Genomic DNA, 19,824 nt, shown 5'->3' on the forward strand with positions numbered 1-19,824 from the left:
AATCATTTAAGTTTGATCTTCAAAGCCCTTGTTTTTTCTTCCTGGAGTGGGACAGGGCCAAGGACAGGAGAGTTGTCACAGTCTATTAATAACCCTATTTTCAAATAGAAAAATCAGTTATACATCCTATGCATATATTTTTCTAGTTTAGCAGATCTTCGTGCTTTTAGAAAGTATTTGTACAGCGAACATGCTCCTGTCACTTCAGCTGTTTCATGCATTTGTCATATTGAATCTTAATTTGCTCTGAGGGTTTGCTAATTTTTGCTTTAATGATATGTTTGCTCTGAAAGAATTCAGATATAACAAAACATGTTATATCCAGTATTTGTCTAATGTATTGCAACTAGTGAGAGAAAAATTATTAAAATTGAATAATTCACATTGATTGCTATGAAGGTTACACATAGATTGGTAAATCAAGACAAGCCCTCACAAGATAGAAAATCAATTGATGGGTCAGATAGGAGCGGCATTGCGTAAATGGTGAAATCAACCACTGAGTTGACATTTTTCCTCTTGAAATAATTAATTTAACAGAATTTGAAAGGATTTTGTGACGTTGAACATACAGAATAAGCTAAAAAGTGGAAGTCTGAACAGATAGACGTAAAATATTATTGACGAGACTTCAAACAAATGCAAAGCAAGGTATTTTAGAGGGAATAGATACTGTTTGTTCTCGCGACCAATCACAGAAACTTTGGAGGACACAATGAATACATATTAACAACATTTAAATTTAAACACTATATATGTGTGCACAGGCATATAGAAGTAATATTTTGTTTTTCCTCTGCAGAACTGTTACCCAGTTGCCAGCAGTTGAATTGTCAGTATAAATGTGCAGTGGCCAGAAATAGTACAAGATGTTACTGTGAGGATGGATTTGAAGTAAAGGAAGATGGAAGAAGTTGTAAAGGTAAGTATGACAGGTGACTTTTTTTTTTTTTTTTTACAGAGGTTTAATGAACAGAACTTTAATGAAGTATCTTTGAGTACCTGCCATGTGCCTCACACAGTGTTTATATTAATTTTTCCCTGAGATTTAAAAGTTGACACCTTCCCCAAAACCACAGACATAAATATCACAAGTATGAATTTATACCAACCATTTTTCAATTCATGTAGCAATAATGTCAAACATGGGAAATATGAACAATGGGAAGTGTTTTGATTAACCATTAAAACATTGAATTTAATTACTTTAACATTCTAATTGTATTGTGCTTATTATATAACTGCAAGGTGGCATACCTTTGTTATTACTAAGTTAGGTTAATAATAATCATGTAATATTCTTTACAATTTTGGTGATTCTGATAATTGGCATTTTACCACTAGCAATAATGATGAACATAAAAATATTTATATTTTTTAGTGTCTTAATTCTTGTTTTTGTGATTACTCTGGAACAAATGTTTATTCTCTGAAACGACTCCACTTTGCCATACTGAATAATTCTAGGTTACTTCTCCATATATATAAAATATCCACAATGTAAACTTTATTTTATACAATATTTAGAGTCTATAGGCAGAAAACATAAAATATAGAATTTATATACAAAATTATGGAATATCTGCATTGCCAGAGGTGCTAATAAACAGAGTATTTTCCAAAGATATTGGTGCTTTAAAGACTACTTTAAACCTTTGCTTTAATGTTATCACTTTTACCTTAAAACAGAATCTTAAAGTTCGAAGAGCCCTCAGACAGAACATTATTCAAAATGCTAATGACAAAAGTGAGCAAAGCTTTACCCTGAGAGATTAAGTGACTTCCATAAACCCTCACATCTTCTCAGTCACAAAAGTGGACTAAAGTTAAGGTCTCAGAGCCAGTTAATTCTTAATCTGAGGAGGTTCATTGCTTTTAATGACTATGTGGGCCTTGAATTTGTAGTTTGTTGTTTGTTTTCTGTTTTATACAACTCCTAGAAACATTAATTATTAAGCAGCTCCATAATCTGACTCTAAGGGGACCAAACTGATATTTGTATTTGACTCACATTGTTTTTAAGCCAATACTTAAAAATCAGACTATTGCACACAGTCAGACTTTGAAAAAAATCTGATCTGGCAAAACTGGACCCCATATAGTCACTGAAATAAGCAAATTGAGAATAGTACCTCTAGACATACATATAATTTTTAGTTTAACACAGCAGTTGTCATTCATACAGGGTAGGCTAATAAATCTATATTGTAAATGTATTCTTTGCTACACCTGACTCCTCTAGGAATAGGATTTTCATCTCCTTTTGCATAGATCCCTTCTCCTGATTCTTTTAATTGCATGCATAAAGATAACCTTGGTCAATTTCCTCTGTTGAACATAAATAAGAAATTATACAGCGATCATTATGGAAAGTCACCAGTGGAAGAGGGGCTCTTTTTTCTTTCTCTGCACTCCTGAATGGCCAGGTCTAACGTCACTTTCACTTTCCAGAGCCGTATTTCTAGGGTATTTTCTGACCTTAAAGGGAGAAGGAAGTCAACGTCACAAGCAATGGCATGCTTACTCCTTTGTGGCCAATTCTGCAGAGTTACATCAATGTCACAGCAGCGCATTCCAGCTAAGGAGGAAGAACAAAAGAAATCATTAATCATATTGCTCTCCTGGGCAACATAAGGATATCAAAAAAAAAATGAAAATAAGAACCAATAATATTAAAGTTGAAGCATCTGTGAAAAGAGATAAGAATCATTTCTGCCACTATGGACTGGACTTTACCAAATATAAGATTTAATTTCTTTCATTGTCACTGTAGACTTAGCTTCAAACACTACACTTTCTATCCCCAAAGCTGCTTACTTCAAACAAGCCATCTGTGAATGCAGGCTAGTTAGTACACAAAGATAAAGAAATCGGAGAAAAGTGCAAATGAAAGCCACGCAAATGCATAGTTTTCTAATTAAAATGGTCCCTTAGCTTCTCAGTCAACTTTTTACTTTTCCTTAAATGCCTGTCTTAGCTTTGGTGGGTGAAAAGGTAAGGGCGAGAGTTCCCACCCTTTGCCACCTGTGTGGTCTTCGTGGTGACAAGCCCCCATCCTGACATTATCTACTAGTTCCACCCTAAGTGAGGTCACTTGCATACAGTCCTGTGTATTCCAAAGGGCCTCATTTTAAGTAGCAAAGGGCACTCCTATTGCTCAGGAAACAACAAGGGTTTGAGGAACTGAAGACAAAAACCAAACTTATATTTTATTATACTGTTACTGGGGAAACGACGAGGAGACCTCAATTCTTGTCTTCTTGAGGGAAAGATTTCAATCAAGAGACAATGTGTAGAAAAGCAAGCAAGAATTTATTGGCTGCAGCAAAAATATACTTAGGACAGAGAAACAGGGAAGCGCATAGAAGAGGTAACAGGAGAGCCTGGGCTGGGCTGCTCTGGCTCACTGGGGAGTCAGAGAAAAGGGGGCCTTGGAGACAGGTTCAGGGGGTAAGCCCTGGACAAGCTGCTGCTGCCCATTGCTCCCCTCATTGCAAGTCTCCTGGGGTCCCCTCGGAGGGAAGAAGAGGGATGGAGATGGCGCTGGTGTAGGCCCCTGGCACACACACTAGGTCCTTTGTCCTGAGCTCATTTATCTCTTCCTTGCAGGTGAGAATCTTAAGGGAGGTCCCAGGGAGGGTCTCAATAGAATATCCACCAGCTTTTCAGGGGCGCTCTCTCAGGGTCCTGGTCTCCACGGATTGGTAGGTGCCAAGGCAGGAGGCCCTGAGGCAGTCACACTGTCACTTGTCTGGTTTTGCTGCTTTTCTGGGCCTGGAGTTGAAGCACAACTAAAGCCTAGATGTTAACTTTAGGGAGGGATGCTCAGGGAGTCTAAGCTGCATGGCCAACGATCTGCTGGGGGAGGAAAGGTTTCCTGGGGTCAAGGTTCTTGTTTTCCCAGTTTTGCCCCTTGCTAAGCACCTGGGGCTTCCTGCCTTGGTGAGTTTCTGTATCCCAGTTTCTGTACCTGGCCAATCCAAGACAAACCATTTACTCTCAACTGTCCTTGGTTTATGAAGATAGGATTTACTAGGTGGGTGCAAACTGCTGTTTAACAGTCGGTTTCAGTTTCCCTGTTCTGCTTGTCCTGAGACTTTCCTGGCTTTCACTGTGTTATAGCAATACCCCAGCAGTTTAATCCGCTTCACACCTCAACCTCATCGGCCATCCTGTCAGCTTCTCTCTCCTCTTTCTTTCTCTGCGTCTATTCCTCACCCCTTTCCTCCAAAATTGTTTCCAGGAGTCCTAACTTCTCTTCAAAATCAGTATTTCCAAGCTCCAGTGAGGAGATGCGGTTAATAGGCCAAAGTCTGTATATTCTATCCTGTTTGGGGACTCGATACAACAGAAGCGCATTCCAATTAAGATCTACCAGCCACTTAGGCAGTGTCCCCTTTACACTACACCAAGGCCACTGCACTACACAGTGTCTTAACTGCCAAAACCTAGCAACAATTTCAATATCTACATAACTGGATTTCTTCATTGAGCATAACACAACGATATCCTTGAAGCACCCACCTTCCCTAACTCTTTACACTTCTCACTATGTCTCCTTCAGAGGAGGCTCCCGGACTTCTCTTTCTTCCCTGCCCTCTGAAGTATTGGTGTCCTGCAGGATTTTGTTCTAGGCAAGCTTTTCTCACTTTCCCTTCCTTTTGTTTTTTTCCTGGTGGGGGTCAGGGGGGATCTAAACCTCTGCTATTTGTTTTTTGGTTTATTTTTATTCTGTTATCCATATGCTATTGACTCCCAAATATTTCAAGACAGATCTCACCCGTCTTGCCAGTCTCCTATTTCCAACTACTTGTTAGTCATTTACTCAAGAATTCCCTACCAACTCCTCAAATATAACACATCCAAACCAAACTCACTATTTCCTTCCATGATATCTCCACTCAAATCTATACTTCATATAAAATTGGACCACCATTCAATTCCATCATATCTAATTAGTCTTCACACGTTATTTATTCTATTTCTTAAACATTTGAGTTCATTTTTTTTTCGTTTTTATTGCCACTGAGTTAGTTTAAAAATATAATGACTTCAAAACACAATTTCTTGTGTGAAATTTAGTATGTAACCAATTTTCAAGAATCTCTTCCCTACATTCGCCAATTTATTTTTTGCATTTTAGTTTTAAAATACGTTGATCATGTAGCTTATCTAATTAATGCTTCCCAATGCCTAGATATAATGTACAGCCTTTTAGTGTAGCATACAGACAGCTTCGTTATCTGGCCTTAAAACTACTTGTCCCGCATCATCTCTTACCACTTCCCTTACATACCCTTCCTCCGCTTGACTCTTTCCACTTTGAAATCCCCACTGTGTCATCCCAGTGCCTTTGCACATGCTATCTTGTTAAACTGGGATGTTCCATTCCATCTCATCCCTTTTTATTCAGCTTGAGGAAATCCAACTGATTCTTTAAACTCAGCTCAATATGCAGCCTTTCCTTAGCATTGTCCCTCTAACTTCAAGCAGTTCCATTTACTTCTCTGGGTCCCTATCACAAAGAGAGCATGCCTCTATTGTAAGGAAATCCATAGACTCGGAATTATATCTCACTAGGCTTGTTTCACTGAAGGGTAGGAAACATGTTTTATCAATTTGGGTTTCTGTGGGATTAGTATAGTGCTTGATATACAGAACCAACTAAATGAACATATTAGTCTAAATTATTAACTGACGGATTTTTTTTTTTGCTTGGTTGGTAAAGGATCATTAAATACATGCTGTTTATAGAGATTTGAACAAGTTGCAGCAGGAAGAAAGTATAGAGAGGAGGGAAGGAATAGAAGGAGGACCATACATATTAAAATAAACTTAAGATGATATTTTTCATTTTAACAAGTGCTTAATAATTCCTTGTTTGTGTGTGTGTGTGTTTGTTTGTGTTTGTTTGTGTTATTTATTTAGTGAGGGTAGTTGGCATAGCTTGGCTCAGAACTTTTATTTAATGTTTATTGAAAAATGAGTTATGTTATTATACTAATTCTTTGTTAAAATAGTGAAAAATTCAGTGTCCTAAACTCTATGGCTATTCAACAAATAGTCATTGGAGTACACTTTATACCTTTGGAAAACTATCCAAGGAATTCCAGCCAGCCCATCTAAAATGTAAATAAACTCTGCTTTAAAATAAAAGATGTGATACTGAGTTTGATCTTGTATCTCTATAACTATTAAAGCAACAACAAATTAGCTAATTTTTAAATTTTATTTATTTATTACTATTTCAGTTAATGTGGTTTTGAAAAGGCTTATTGGGGTTGGCCCTTTCCTTTTAAAACAATAGTTTATTTCCAAAATATGGGGAAAAAAATTTTTCTTACGGAAAATAAAATGCTGAACAATAAATCAACTTAGAAATGATGCCAATTTTCTTTTTAGACCAAGATGAATGTGCCATTTACGGTACATGCAGCCAGACATGCGTAAACACGTACGGATCCTATGCCTGCAGTTGTGTGGAGGGCTACCTAATGCAGGCAGACAACAGGTCGTGCAAAGCCAAAAATGGTAAGTTATCATCTTCTTTGTCCTTCCAAATTTGTTTCCTTTTTGCAGTTTCTTTTCCTTAGAAAGGTAGTAGAGCAATATGGACATTGAAGACAGAGATTTTTGCTTTAATTCATTGATCCAAACTTAGAAATCCAGAGAAGTTCTTGTAGTTGTCACTGATCATTATATAGCGCTTCCCATTACAGCAACTTTCTAATTAGCAAAAATTCTGTTCAAAAGAAGTGGATTGATTGATTTGAATTACCCAGCTCTCTCCTGGACTAGGCAACAGGTTCCTAACTCATTTCTGCTTCCATTTTTAAATGTATACCCCACATAACAGTTCAAGTGATCTGCTAAAATATAAACAAGATCATATCACTCTTTTGTTTAAAAACCTCCCAATGACTTTCACTCCTCTGGAGAATTCAATTCAAACGTCTCACAGGACTTATAAGGGCCTAATGGTCTGGTACCATGTACCTTCCAATATACCTCCCACTGATCTCCTTTCATCACGCACTGGTCATTCTGGATTCCTGGTCCTTCAACCACGTTGCTCCTGTTTGACATCTTTCCACTCGCTCTTTTATCTGCCTGCCATGCTTTTCTCTGTGGCAGTCACATTCCTATCATTCACGTTTTAGCTAAAATGTCAACATTCAGAATGACCTTCTCTGACCATTCCATTTAGTGGCCTATACCCTCTCCATCGCTATCTTATTTCTCAGTTTTATTTAATTATGCATACCTACTTTATCACTGTGTAATTTTCTAGTTTTATTTTCTCTGTAGCACCACCACTTGAAATGAACTAATTTATGTATTAATTTTATATCTGATTTGCCCAGAATAATGTAAGCATTAGACTATAGAATTGTCTTGTTTGCTGTTATTTACTGAGTTTTGATCATTGCCTGGAACATACAGGTACTCAATATTTGTGAATGGGAAGAAGGAGGAAGGGAGAGAAAGAGGGAGAGAAGGAAGGAAATGAACTTTTCTTTCTAATTAAAATTACTAAAATGAGTGCTCCACTCTTAAGTGTTTGACTTTCATGGTTCAAAACTGCCTTGCTTTTCCCTCTTACCTGAAATAAAGCCTATAGTTTCTACATAGTGTTCAGCCTACAGTAAACACTCAGCACTGTTGATTTGCTAAGGAAGCAGCCTTCAGATGTGATAGTAACAATAGGTTAATGTTAACTTTTTGTGGGCTGAGTTAGCTCAGGAATAATATACAAAGAGATCACACATTATATTCCATCTGGCTTCTTCTAACTTCACCCAAATCTGGTTTCATTTCAAGTATTTGCAAATTATGACGTTTTGATAAATTAATGAATGTCCTCCTACCCCATTTATTAACAATTGGAAGATTAAGGGTGGAATGGGATTCCTTTTTTCAAAGCAAGATTGAACAAAGCATTGGATTTGCTCAGCAAGCTGCAGCTTCTGTCTCCCTTTACAACATAACCTCATATTATAATTTCAATGATTTCCCTGAGACGGTGTGTTTAATTATTTACAAAACATATTTGTATACAAACTTGCCAAGGAAGAAACTCTTTTACTTCTTAGTTTATTTCTTTGAATTACTGACTTGGTTTATGAAACCCTATTTATTTTTCAGGGTCAATCCTTGAGAAAAATTAGGTCAGGTTATGTGTTCCTCTTTGCCCACCATGGAGAGTTCTGATTTTAAATATTGATGGAGTAAGGAAGTAGCAGGCCTGTTCTTTGCTGTTTCTATTGATCCACACAATATTGCTGTGGGTACACAGGGAAAGTGTAATGTAATAAACTCTATACGAAGAGGCGCTTCCTCTCTTCTGCACAGAGGGGGTTTCTGACAATAACAGAGTGTAATCAGAGAGGGTTGGTACATGATAATGGAATGCAGCTTCAAGGAAGATTTGGTGACTGTAGAATTGATAACAGAGTATATAAATGCCTTCACTTCTAGGTGGTTGGTTTGATGACAGTATTGGCCCACAGAGTTTGAAAAATACAGTTTCCCTGGGAAAGTTTCTGTGGTTTGTAGTTTTATGAAAATGAATTATGAGTAATAAAGTAAATGGGCACAAATCTGTAACATATACTGACCACTCCTAAAGTTCACATGGATATTTGAGCCAGTGTATTTGTACAATTCAAAAGGAAAACTATCAGTTTGGCTTTAGATTTCTCATACTGATAACAAGTGAACCAGAATGTACTTTTGGCTTGGTTATGCGTAAAATTCCATTTCTTTCATCAGCTTAAAATTTTTTTGACAATTTCACCACACTGTAGTGTTTCTGTGACTGACAGGTGTTAGGAAAAAGTTATAAATTAAACCACTTTTGTCGTAAGGCTTTGTTTATTCCTCCTTTCCATTACTTCACTGCTTACATTGGCCCCTCGTTTATCTCCCTAATTCTACCCTGTTGGACTCTGGAACCTGACTTTCTTCCAAGCCAGAGTTCCAGGGCTCTCAGAAACTGTGAGTGTGGGAAACTAGAGAAGGTTAGAATGGGCTGACTCAAGACAGCGGATGTGGAGGAAAAATCTCTAAGCTTTAGAAAAAAAGAACAGTATAAAAATGTCAATCCCAAAGGGTACAATAGGAAGCTAGAAGCAGACCAGAGAGGAGGGAACTGCAAAGGCTTTACTGGATGACTGGGAAATAAAAGTTCCTTGCATGTGAAGGCAGAGAGAACCTTCATCTCCTGGGTCCTAGGTCAATGCTCAACTGCTGAGCCATGCCCGGCCGGCAGGACTTTTGATTTCTGTTAATTCATGCAATGCAGACAAATTCTTTTATTTTCTACACTTAGTAATATTGGCCTGACTACTGCAATATAGAGCCAATCATTTCAGAGTTCGGGAAAACTTCAAAGGTAATTTAGTCCAACTCTCCATTTGGTATCGAAATAAGTAATTTCCAAATGGAAGAAAGTCTACAATGTACATTATAAAATAACTTTAATTTAAATATGCATACTTGAGTAAAAGCAAACCTTAGTGTGCAGCTTGGTCCTTTCCAAATGCACCCAGACCCAGCAGAGCAAGACACAAGTGGTGGATCGCTGATAGCTCCAAGCAGGCTGCTTAGGGCCAGTTGCAGACAACATCTGGCATTGGCCTGCACCAGAGTCCATCTGAAGAGGTCCAGAGCCAATACGCCCAGTGGCCAGCTTCAGACAACAACAGAGCAGGATTCAATTAGCTTCACAAGCAGCATATCCACAGGGAGACACTGGCAGGCACAAAGCCCTGAGGAGGCAAATTCCATTCCATGTGATCAGCAGCTGCAGCAGCCTGCATGCTGTGTTGGGGGTTAAGCCTCACTGTCAGCCAGCCTGAGGGTCCAGCTCATGCACAAACAGGGCGATAGCAATCAAGACTCAATTGCAACAACATGGACAAGAGACATTCTTAGAGCAGCCAGTTCTGGCGATCAGGGAGATTGTGCCCCTGGGTCCCACAGGTCACCTACTACATAAGACTACTCTACCAAGACTGGGGGTCATAGCAGGCCTACCTAATGCATAGAAATAAATACAAGCAAAGAGCCAAAATGAGGAGACAAAGAAGCGGGCCCCAAATGAAGGAATAAGAGAATTCTCCAGAAGAGCTAAGTGAAGAGCACGTAAGCAATTTATAGGATGTAGAATTCAGAGTAACGGTTTTAAGGCTGCTCAACAGCATGAAAAGGGGGGTAGAAACCATAAAAAAGGACCAGTCAGAAATGAAGAATGCCGTATCTGAAATAAAGAGCACACTGGAAGGAATACATAGCAGGCTCCATTAATCAAAGAATCGAATCAGTGATTTGGAAGATAAGGTCGAAAAAAAACCCAGCCAGAGAAGTAAAAAGAAAAAAAGACTTAAAATGCATGAGGATAGTTTAAGGGACCTTTGGGATAACATGGAGTGTAACAACATCTGCATTATAGGGGAAACAGAAGGAGGAGAGAGCAAGGGATCGAGAAAATATTTGAAGAAATAGTGACTGAAAACTTCCCTAACCTGGGGGAGGAAAAGACTTACAAGTCCAGGAAGCACAGAGAGTCCTGAGCAAGATGGACCCAAAGAGGCCCACAGCAAGACACATCATGATGAAAATGCCAAAAGTCAAAGACAGAATTTCTTTTTTTTTGAAGGAGAGAAAGAAGGCAAATTCCTGGTGTGTTCAAAGCAGAGCTTAAAGCTGTCTCCTGCACGCCCCCGACTGGGGATGGAGCCCGCAACCTGGGCTTGTGCCCTGACTGGGACTCAAACTTCGATCTCCTGGATCCTAAGCTGACTCTCAACCACCAAGCCACACCCAGCCAGGCAAAGAGAGAATTTTAAAAGCTGCGTGGGAAAGGCAGTCAGTTACCTAGAAGGGAGCTTCCATAGGCTTTCAGCTGATTTCTCAACAGAACTATTTCAGGCCACCCTGGCCAGTGTGGCTCAGTTGGTTGGGCATCATTCTGTGCACTGAAGGGTTGTTGGATTGATTCCTGGTCAGGGCATGTGCCCTGGCTGAGGGCTTGGTCCCCAGTAGGTGACATACAAAAGGCAGCCCATCCATGTTGCTCACATCATGGATGATCCTCTCTGCCCCTCTCTCTTCCCTTCTCTTTAAAAATTAAAAAATCACAAAACTAACAAACAAATGCAAAACACACACACACACACACACACACAAACATTTTAGGCCAAAAGCCATTGGCACAAAATATTCAAAGTCATGATAAACAAGGACCTATAACCAAGGCTACTTTACCCAGCAAGGCTATCATTTGAAATTTAAGGAGAAATAAAGAGCCTCCCAGACAAGAAAAGCTAACCAGACCAGTATTACAAGGAATGTTAAAGGGCTTGCTTTAAAAAGTGGAAGAAAAAAAAAAAAGGAAAATAGTTAAAAAAATAAGATGACACTAAATAGGTACCTATCAGTAATCACTTTACATGTAAATGGCCTAAATGGTCCAATCAGACATAAGGTGGCCGAATGGCTAAGAAAACAACACCCATATACATGCTGCCTGCAAGAGACCCGCCTCAGAAGGAAAGATACACACAGACTAAAAGTAAATGGATGGAAAAGATATTTCATGCAAATGGGGGGGGGGGGAAGCTGGGGTAGCAATACTTATATCTGACAAAATAGACTTTAAAACCAAGCCTGTAATAAGAGATAAAGGAGGACACTACATAATGATAAAAGGATCAATCCATCGAGAGGATATAACCCTTTAAACATTTATGCACCCAGCGTAGGAGCACCTAAATATGTAAAGCAAATTGTGATGGATATAAAGGGAAGATTAACAGTAATAAAGTTACAGTAGGGGATTTTAACACCCCATTGACATCAATGGATAGATTTTCCAGACAATAAATCAACAAGGAGACAGCAGCCTCAAATGATACACTATGTCAAATGGATTTCATTGATATCATCACAGCATTCAACCCCAAAGCAGCAGAATACACATTCTTTTCAAGTGCACATGGAACGTTTTCTAGGATAGACCACATGTTAGGACACAAAACAAGTCTCCATAAATTTGAGAAGACTGAAATCATATCAAGCATCTTCTCTGACCATAATGCTATGAAACTTGAAGTCAATCACAAGAAGAAAACTGAAAATCACACAGTAACATAGAGGCTAAATAACATGTTCCTGAACAATGAATGGGTTAACAAGTGTTGCTGAGGGTGTGGAGAAAAGGGCGCCCTTGTGCTATTGGTGGGGATGCAGACTGGTGCAGCTCCTTCGGAAGCAGTAATGGAGCTACCTCAAAAAATTAACAATAGAACTGCCTTATGACCCAGAGATCCCACTCCTGGGAATTTATCCAAAGAATCCCAAAACTCGAATTTAAAAGAATATATACACCCCTGTGTTCACTGCAGCATTATTTACAATAACTGAGATTTGGGAGCTTCCCAAGTGCCCATCAGTAGATGAATGACTAAATATGCTGTGGTACATTTATACGGTAGAATGATACTCTGCTGTAAAAAAGAAGAAAATGTTACCCTTTGTCACAGTGTGCATGGACCTGGAGAGCATTATGCCGCGTGAAATAAGCCAGTCAGAGAAACACAAGTACCAAATGATTTCACTCATGTGGATGGAATCTAATGAACTAACAAGCAAAACAGAGACAGACTCATAGAGAACAGGCTGATGGCTCTGGGCAGGGGAGTGGAGTGGAGGGAGTGGAGGGATTGAGAAAAAAGATAAAAAAAGAGAAAACTCATGACCATGGACAACAGTGTGGTGACTGCAGGGGGAGAGGGGAGTGAGTGGAGGTGGGAGAGGGCATAGAGGGGCTAAATAGTAATGAAAAATTTAATTAAATTAATAAAAACAAAACAACAATAACAAAAAAACAAAAGATTAGAATAATTTCAACTTATCTAAATTTGCCCTTCTCACAGAGGAATCTCCCTGCTCTAAAGGGTTCAGTCTTGGGATTTAAAAATAGATTATTAGATTATGTATAGCATTGCTTCAAATGTAAAAATGCATGAAATGCTAACGGGAAAAACAAATAAATAAAAAGCATACTGGATAGAACAATGTAAGAGCAGACATACAAGTATATAAATATCATGATGGAATGTTTATTAATTTGAATTGAACACAATAAAAGCTAGTAATTTTTTATTGAACATTAGGATTTGTCATTTGAAAAAAATGTTTTAAAATTAACTGTCAAAACATTTATAGGTATCTAGTAAAATTTCCTGTATAGTTTTACATTTTTTTGAGATTAGCGTTCTGGTAACCTGTCTAATATGAAAACAAAAAGTTGTGGGGTTTTTTGTTTTGTTTTGTCTTGTGTTTTTTAACTTAACTTACTTTCTTTTAAACTTATTTAGATGTAGCAATATGTGTTGAATGTGAGCACCCAGGGCTGAAAGTTGGTTCACGTAGAATCTGCAAGAGTGAAAGTAATAGCCAAGGGTGTTTAATTTATGAACTGTTTGCATTTTTATTGCTGAGAAATTCAGGCTCATTGGACTGTACTTTTCAGTGTCCCAACCGCTTTTGAAGTGAGGCACTCACCCCAGCATACAGCTCTCTGTAGCCAGGACGGCTCTGCTGACTGTACTATAGCAGTAGCAGAGTAAAGAGCCTAAATGATCGTATGCTATCAGCGGAGGCGCTGCATTAAACAGCACCAGGAGCGAGAGAGCGCACCTGTTTGCCACGGGACAAACAGCAGGGAGAAAGGGAGCCTGTTAAATGACACTGAGATTCTTTTACAGCTTATACTTCACTGTTTGCTGATTGGGGTGGGAGGGAGGAGTGTCAGACTATTTCATCAACCAGCTTCTTTGTTGTAATAAATACAAATAGTAATTTCGATATAATCCACAGAAGCATATTTCTAGCCAGTGTTTAGGAAATGTTTTTATGCCGCTTGCTGTTTTCTTTACAACTCTTTAAAAGAAAACTGAGAAGTAATACAAAAGATAACTTTCTATGGCTTCTACCTCTAACTTCCAACTCTGTTAATATTATTTATTAATATATTTAATATCTATTAAATTTTTCTTTTGGAATGTCAAGGAACCATCCGTGTTTTTCTGCCAGGGCTGGTTCTGCTTGTGGGGAGAATAGGCAGGTATGTCTATAGAGAGTGAATAGTTCCCTGCTCTGGGTGTCAGAGTCTCAGCCACTATGATGCTTGGGATTCAGTAATTAAAATACAATTTCCTTGCTTTTTTTCCCTTTTTCTAAGGAAGCACCTACATTAAAAGGTAAGTGTTCTTAGGAAGGGTAGCGTTAAGTCTTGGTGCCCGTGATAACTGTGAAACTAGTGGATGAGACCTGTCAGTGCACCTCTAAGGAGGGCGTCCTGCAGAACGGATGTGGTCATGGCTGGGTACATGAAGATTTACTAGTCAGAGTTTTTATTATTTTTAGGTAGTGCAAAGGTCTAGTTGTTGCACAATTTGTCATTTCATTGAGGCATCTCTGTCAATGGTACTTGATAACAGGATGGTATATGAGAATCTCTGAGCTCAGCAGAGTAATCCTGAGTTGTTCCTTCCTCAGTCCCATGCGCGTGGCGGAAATTATGTGCACTGTGCTTAGTGGCAAGTTGCAGAGGAGAGCTCAGCGCCTGGAAAGAGTGCATGCTTGGTAAACACTCGCTGGGTGCTTCAAGCAATTTCCTTCCTAAGCATTCAGGAAGCAGAATAAGGGCATGGAGAGGAGGATCATCAACAAAGGAAGAGTCAGATTGCTGGAATGCATTCAAAGGACAGTGAGGTGCTTTGCCAGCTTTATCCAATTTATTCAGGGCTCATGCTTCCTTTGCTATAGTATTGACATCATAAGGGTGGCTTGGGGAGTTCTGCATAACCTCCATAAGTGTGTGCCCATTTCACCAAGGCCCTCCTCAGATAAACACACAATGCCAGTGTGCTTGCTGTGCAAGGAGAGCTGAGAACGGGTCACCCCTCCTGCAGTCGGACCGTGTTGCCTAAGGAACTATCCTGTAGGAATACCAGAGCTTTGCAACCTGCCTTTAAAACCTGGCCTGGCCACTGAACAGCGTATTTCTCTGTTGTTTGGAGTACTCCTACCCTGCGTCTTCTCCAGCTCTTTACTCATTTTGAAATGTATATGACTTGTCTATTGCTTTGTTTGGGAAAAGTACAAGGATATAGCTATTAAAATCCTCCTCAGGGCTGGTTGTGGAACTTAAAACCTGAGAAAAAGATTTTGTTCATTCTAATAAGAAAAAAAAAAAATGTTTCCAGAGAGCCTTCAAGGCATCCCCTGTATCAATTTCAATCAACAAGGTAATGCCAGCAGTTAGTGAATTACCCTTGGCACTCCTCCCTCTAGAGTCCACCTTGCCCTTGACTTTGATGACTAATATTCTCCCTTGTCAAGCTGTGTAGAGTCTTTTTAGCCCGGAGAAGAGAAAATGTGTTGTATTGATTGCATTTTTCAATGTGTTTGAGGATTTCTCTTTAGCATGAGGACTCACAAAGCCTTCATCTGTGCTTCCCACGCAAGGAAAAATTTGCCAAATTATTACATGAATTATATCTCAATAGTCTTCAGAAGTTTAGAACAACTTAACTGTCAAAATTGCAAAGAGTATATCTAGGAAAGTAGCTATAAATTTGGTATATGATCCCCATTGAGTACGTACATCCTGTCAGAAAATGATGAAATAGATTAAAAACAATGAAATAGATTAAATGACCTATGCCTTTCCCATGTCTAGATAACTAATTTTCATCTATCTATTTTCTTATATCTTATTTATTCTAAGATAAGGATCTAGTTTTATATTTTCCTGGGGAAGTAGAAACAAACAAAAGAGAACTTTCTCACCACCAAATCAAATCTACCAACCTATTTGAATCTAAAACAAATCATTCCGGCTTCCCCTTATTTGAATCAAAGAACAAACTGAGTTTTCTCCGAAGTCCAATCCTGCAACTGTGCATCGATCTCTTCTTCCATCTGTTCAAGAAGAAGACTATGCAACTGTCTTCTTTACTTCTTGACTCATCACTATTTTCTTTTCTCCCATATCATTCCTATCAGCATATGAGCAAGTTGTAAAGATGATACCAAACAACTTTCTCTAAATCTACGTGTCTCTCCACTACCACTCCATTCCTCTTTCCCTTTATATAAAAACCAACAGAACGCGTTGTCTCCTTACCATTTCCACCCCATCCCTCTTGCATGCACTTCAGTGGATCTTACATTATCACCCACTTAATTTTATTGTCAAGGTTACCAGTGACCCCCAGTTGCCAAATTGCTGAATTATCAGTCGTAGCAGCACCTCCCCCTGGCCTCCTCCTGAGTACTTTTCCTTTTAAAGCAGCATGTTCTTGAGTGTTCCTCCTACTTTACAAGACATGTGTCCTCCGTTCATTTTGCTACAATATCTTCATTTTGCTGGTATTTATTGGCATGATTCAGCGTTCAGTCCTTTCAACACCTCTTACTTTATTGATTTCCTAAGTGCTTTTATCCTGTATCACGACTGGAAAAACACGCCCTCTTCCATGGTTTTATAGAGCATCCGGAGCTTGGGACTCCCAGGTCGTCATCACCACCCTGACCTCTCTATTGAACCCAAGACTCACTTCAGTATTTAGATCCAACTCAATATATATGTTTGTTGATGATAAGTGGAAAATAAAGTAAGAAAGGGGTGCCAGTACACGGGTTTTTGATTTGTACTCTGATTGGAATACTTGATCTGTGTTAACATTTTAAAGATATAACTTCAACTATCATATTGAGCTAGACTAAAGGGGAGGAGGGAGTCATAGATGGAAGCAGAGGAACCAGTTAGAAAGGTACTGGAATGATCTAGTTAAGAGTTGATGGCAGCTTGGGGCAGGTTAGTGTTATCAGTCACTGAGAAATGGTGGGATTCCGATAAGTTTAACATAAGAGTCAAAGAGATTTTAACGACACATAGATGTAGGGAGGAAAAGAAGAGGAGTTGAAGATTTTCAAAAGTTGTTCTATTTTCTAATTAGCACAAAAGCTACTCTGAATATAATTGTATAGCTAAACACTTTTTTAAAAAATTGGTTTTCTTTTGTCTTTTTTTTAATTCTCCCCTAAGGATATGGTTGTTGATGTTTTTAGGGAGAGGAAGGGTGAGGGGGGAGAGAGAGAGAGAGAGAGGGAGAGAGAGAGATCGATTGGCTGCCTCTTGTACACACCCAGACCCAGACCAAATCCCCCACCTAGGTATGTGCCCTGGCCGGGAGTCGAGCCCAGGCCGCCATTTCCTTGTGTGGGTCAACACTCCAACCACACCAGCCAGGGCTAGCTAGAAACTTTCAACACTAATTTTATATGAGATTTTACTGTTATCTTCAAATATTAAAAGGTATTGAACTTCTGGTCAATGAGTATATATTCATCAAACACCCACCCCATCCTAACACAAGCAAAAAATGCATTGTTCAATAAGTTGTATTGAACACATTTCTTTTACCTTTAGAATCTTATTTTCCTGGCTACAGGGAAGAAATGAAAGGAAGTAGCTCAGCAATCATAATCTAGTCGCTAAGGGAATGTGTGATTATTTGACTCCTGGGGCCAGGCAGGGAACCGATGAGGCTGAGGTCACAGGTGCTCTTTGCATAAGCCTTCGAGCTTTGCATGCTCTGCTCCGCTCCAGAGAACCTATTTCTGACCTCATGCATCCACCTCAAAAAAGCATGCCCTGGCTCACAAGGGAAGCCTGTAGCACTGTATGCAGAGGTCTGTCCAGATCCATCGTCATTGCTAGGAAAACAAACTCACAGCACTCCCTTTATTTACCAAAACAAAAGTAAATAGCATTGTTCTCATATTCAGATAACACATATGACTAGGGAAGTAAAGAATACAATGCTCAGTGGGCTGTTTTCCTTAGAGAAGTGAGCTGAAATATGTACTTAGTGAAGCATTCATAAGACTATTAATAAATACTTTTCATAAGTATTTTTATTTTAAAGATGCATTAAAATACAGAATACCTCTTAATAAATAATGCAAAATTGTAAAAAAAAAAAAAAGAAAGAAAAAGGAGGGGCTGTTTTTTACCGAACTCACTTTTCCTGTTCTCTTTTCTTCCAGAACCTACAGACAGGCCACCTATGCTGTTAGTTGCAAATTCTGAAACCATTGAGGTTTTCTATCTTAATGGAAGTAAAATGGCCACCCTGACCTCAGTCAATGGAAATGAAATTCATACTCTGGATTTTATTTACAATGAAGATATGATTTGTTGGATTGAATCGAGAGAATCTTCAAATCAGCTCAAATGTATTCAGATAACAAGAACAGGAAGATTAACAGATGAATGGACAATCAATATTCTTCATTCCTTCCACAGTGAGTGTTTCAATTCACATTAGATGCCACCCTTTTAGAATATTTTTTTACAGACCAGTGGACAGGATTCTTAGATTTTCTAACATACCTTGTGGCTATGGAGAGCTATATATGCAAGTATGAATGCACTTAAATGGATATATTCATGACGTGTTTTGCATATACTTACACATATACATATAGTTTCACTGTTTACATAAGTAGTGCATTGCAGAGGTAGTTTTAATGCTTTTTTAATGCTTATTTCAGTATCTCCGCAATGAGAATTGTGATCTTTTTCACTGAATGGTAGTTCACAATGTGAGAGTGAAGGTGGGATTTTTTTTTTTAAAGCAAGAAACAGAAGTGATACTTATAAGCTTATCAACTGTAGAGTTTCTTAAAATACCTTGGAAACTATTAGGTTTATGCTAAGTGGAAACTATTACCCGTGTTTGCTGACATTTTCCCCTAGCAAATCAGTTTTTATACACTCTCCTTCCAAAAGACTGATTTATGATTTGTAATTCATTTTGATTTCTCATGCCAGAAACTCAAAAACTAGTAATGTTCTTTTCTTCCTGAGTATTACCATAAACTGAAATCACATTGTTACACACGCACACACACAGACTGCACATTCATTTATTTTTATGATTTAGAGAAAGAACTTATTCTTATAGGTGCTGCTAACATAAAAATTGGAAGAGAAATGAAGAAAAATGTACAATTAAGTTAAGAGGGGAAAAAAGTTCTGTAATAGAATAAATGTAATTTTCAGATGTAGAATGATTATTTAAATTTAATAATCACATGTTATGAATGTTTTTGGTATATAATTAAAGGGATTGGTTATTGATCTTTATTAAACATAAGAAAACAGTATGATGCAATGTTAGATAACTATGATTAGAATAAATAAACCCATATCAAAAATTGTAGAAATGATCATCTATACTTAAGTGAACCAAAATTAATCTTTAACAGACAGAATCTAATACTTTGAAGATTCTATTAAATAAACAATTGATAAAGCTATTTATTCTGACAGTGGAGCAAAGTGCCTAGTGAAGGCAGTTGACACTGGCTAGTTCAAGGATTCTCTGGAGAAATGATAATTCATAATACATAATAAATAACAAGTGGAAGTTGCACACAGACTATCGCTATGTGATTTGAGTATTTCAGACATTGGCTTAGCTAGCAGTTGGAAATTGAGCAAAAGCTCTCCCCACCCCCCATCCCTGCCAGGTCAGTGATTACCTCAACTAATCCAAATGTACCTGTCCCTAGGAAATGGAATACTGGGAGTCAGATAGCTACGATGTTTACTAAGTTGCCAGGTAAAATTATTTTCTGAGCTCACTGAAACAACTTCTCCTCCCTATATAATATGTTCTAATACTTGTAGTAATCTTTTCCTTAATATGTATTTTTAAAACAATTTTTATTTTTTTTATC

General features: G+C 38.3%; 1 protein-coding gene across 1 annotated transcript in view; it reads left to right on the forward strand.

Annotated features, from left to right (window-relative positions):
- The window catches only part of LRP1B (LDL receptor related protein 1B), a 1,257,096-nt gene that overhangs the window by 423,201 nt on the left and 814,071 nt on the right, over positions 1-19,824 (forward strand). The window contains exons 3-5 of the mRNA XM_087819400.1: positions 803-922; positions 6,403-6,531; positions 18,127-18,384. Of these exons, the coding sequence (XP_087675526.1) occupies positions 803-922; positions 6,403-6,531; positions 18,127-18,384 (507 nt within the window). The remainder of the gene's footprint in view (positions 1-802; positions 923-6,402; positions 6,532-18,126; positions 18,385-19,824) is intronic.

This window comes from Miniopterus natalensis, chromosome 8 (assembly GCF_054644295.1).
Source record: "Miniopterus natalensis isolate mMinNat1 chromosome 8, mMinNat1.hap1, whole genome shotgun sequence".
NCBI lineage: Eukaryota > Metazoa > Chordata > Mammalia > Chiroptera > Miniopteridae > Miniopterus > Miniopterus natalensis.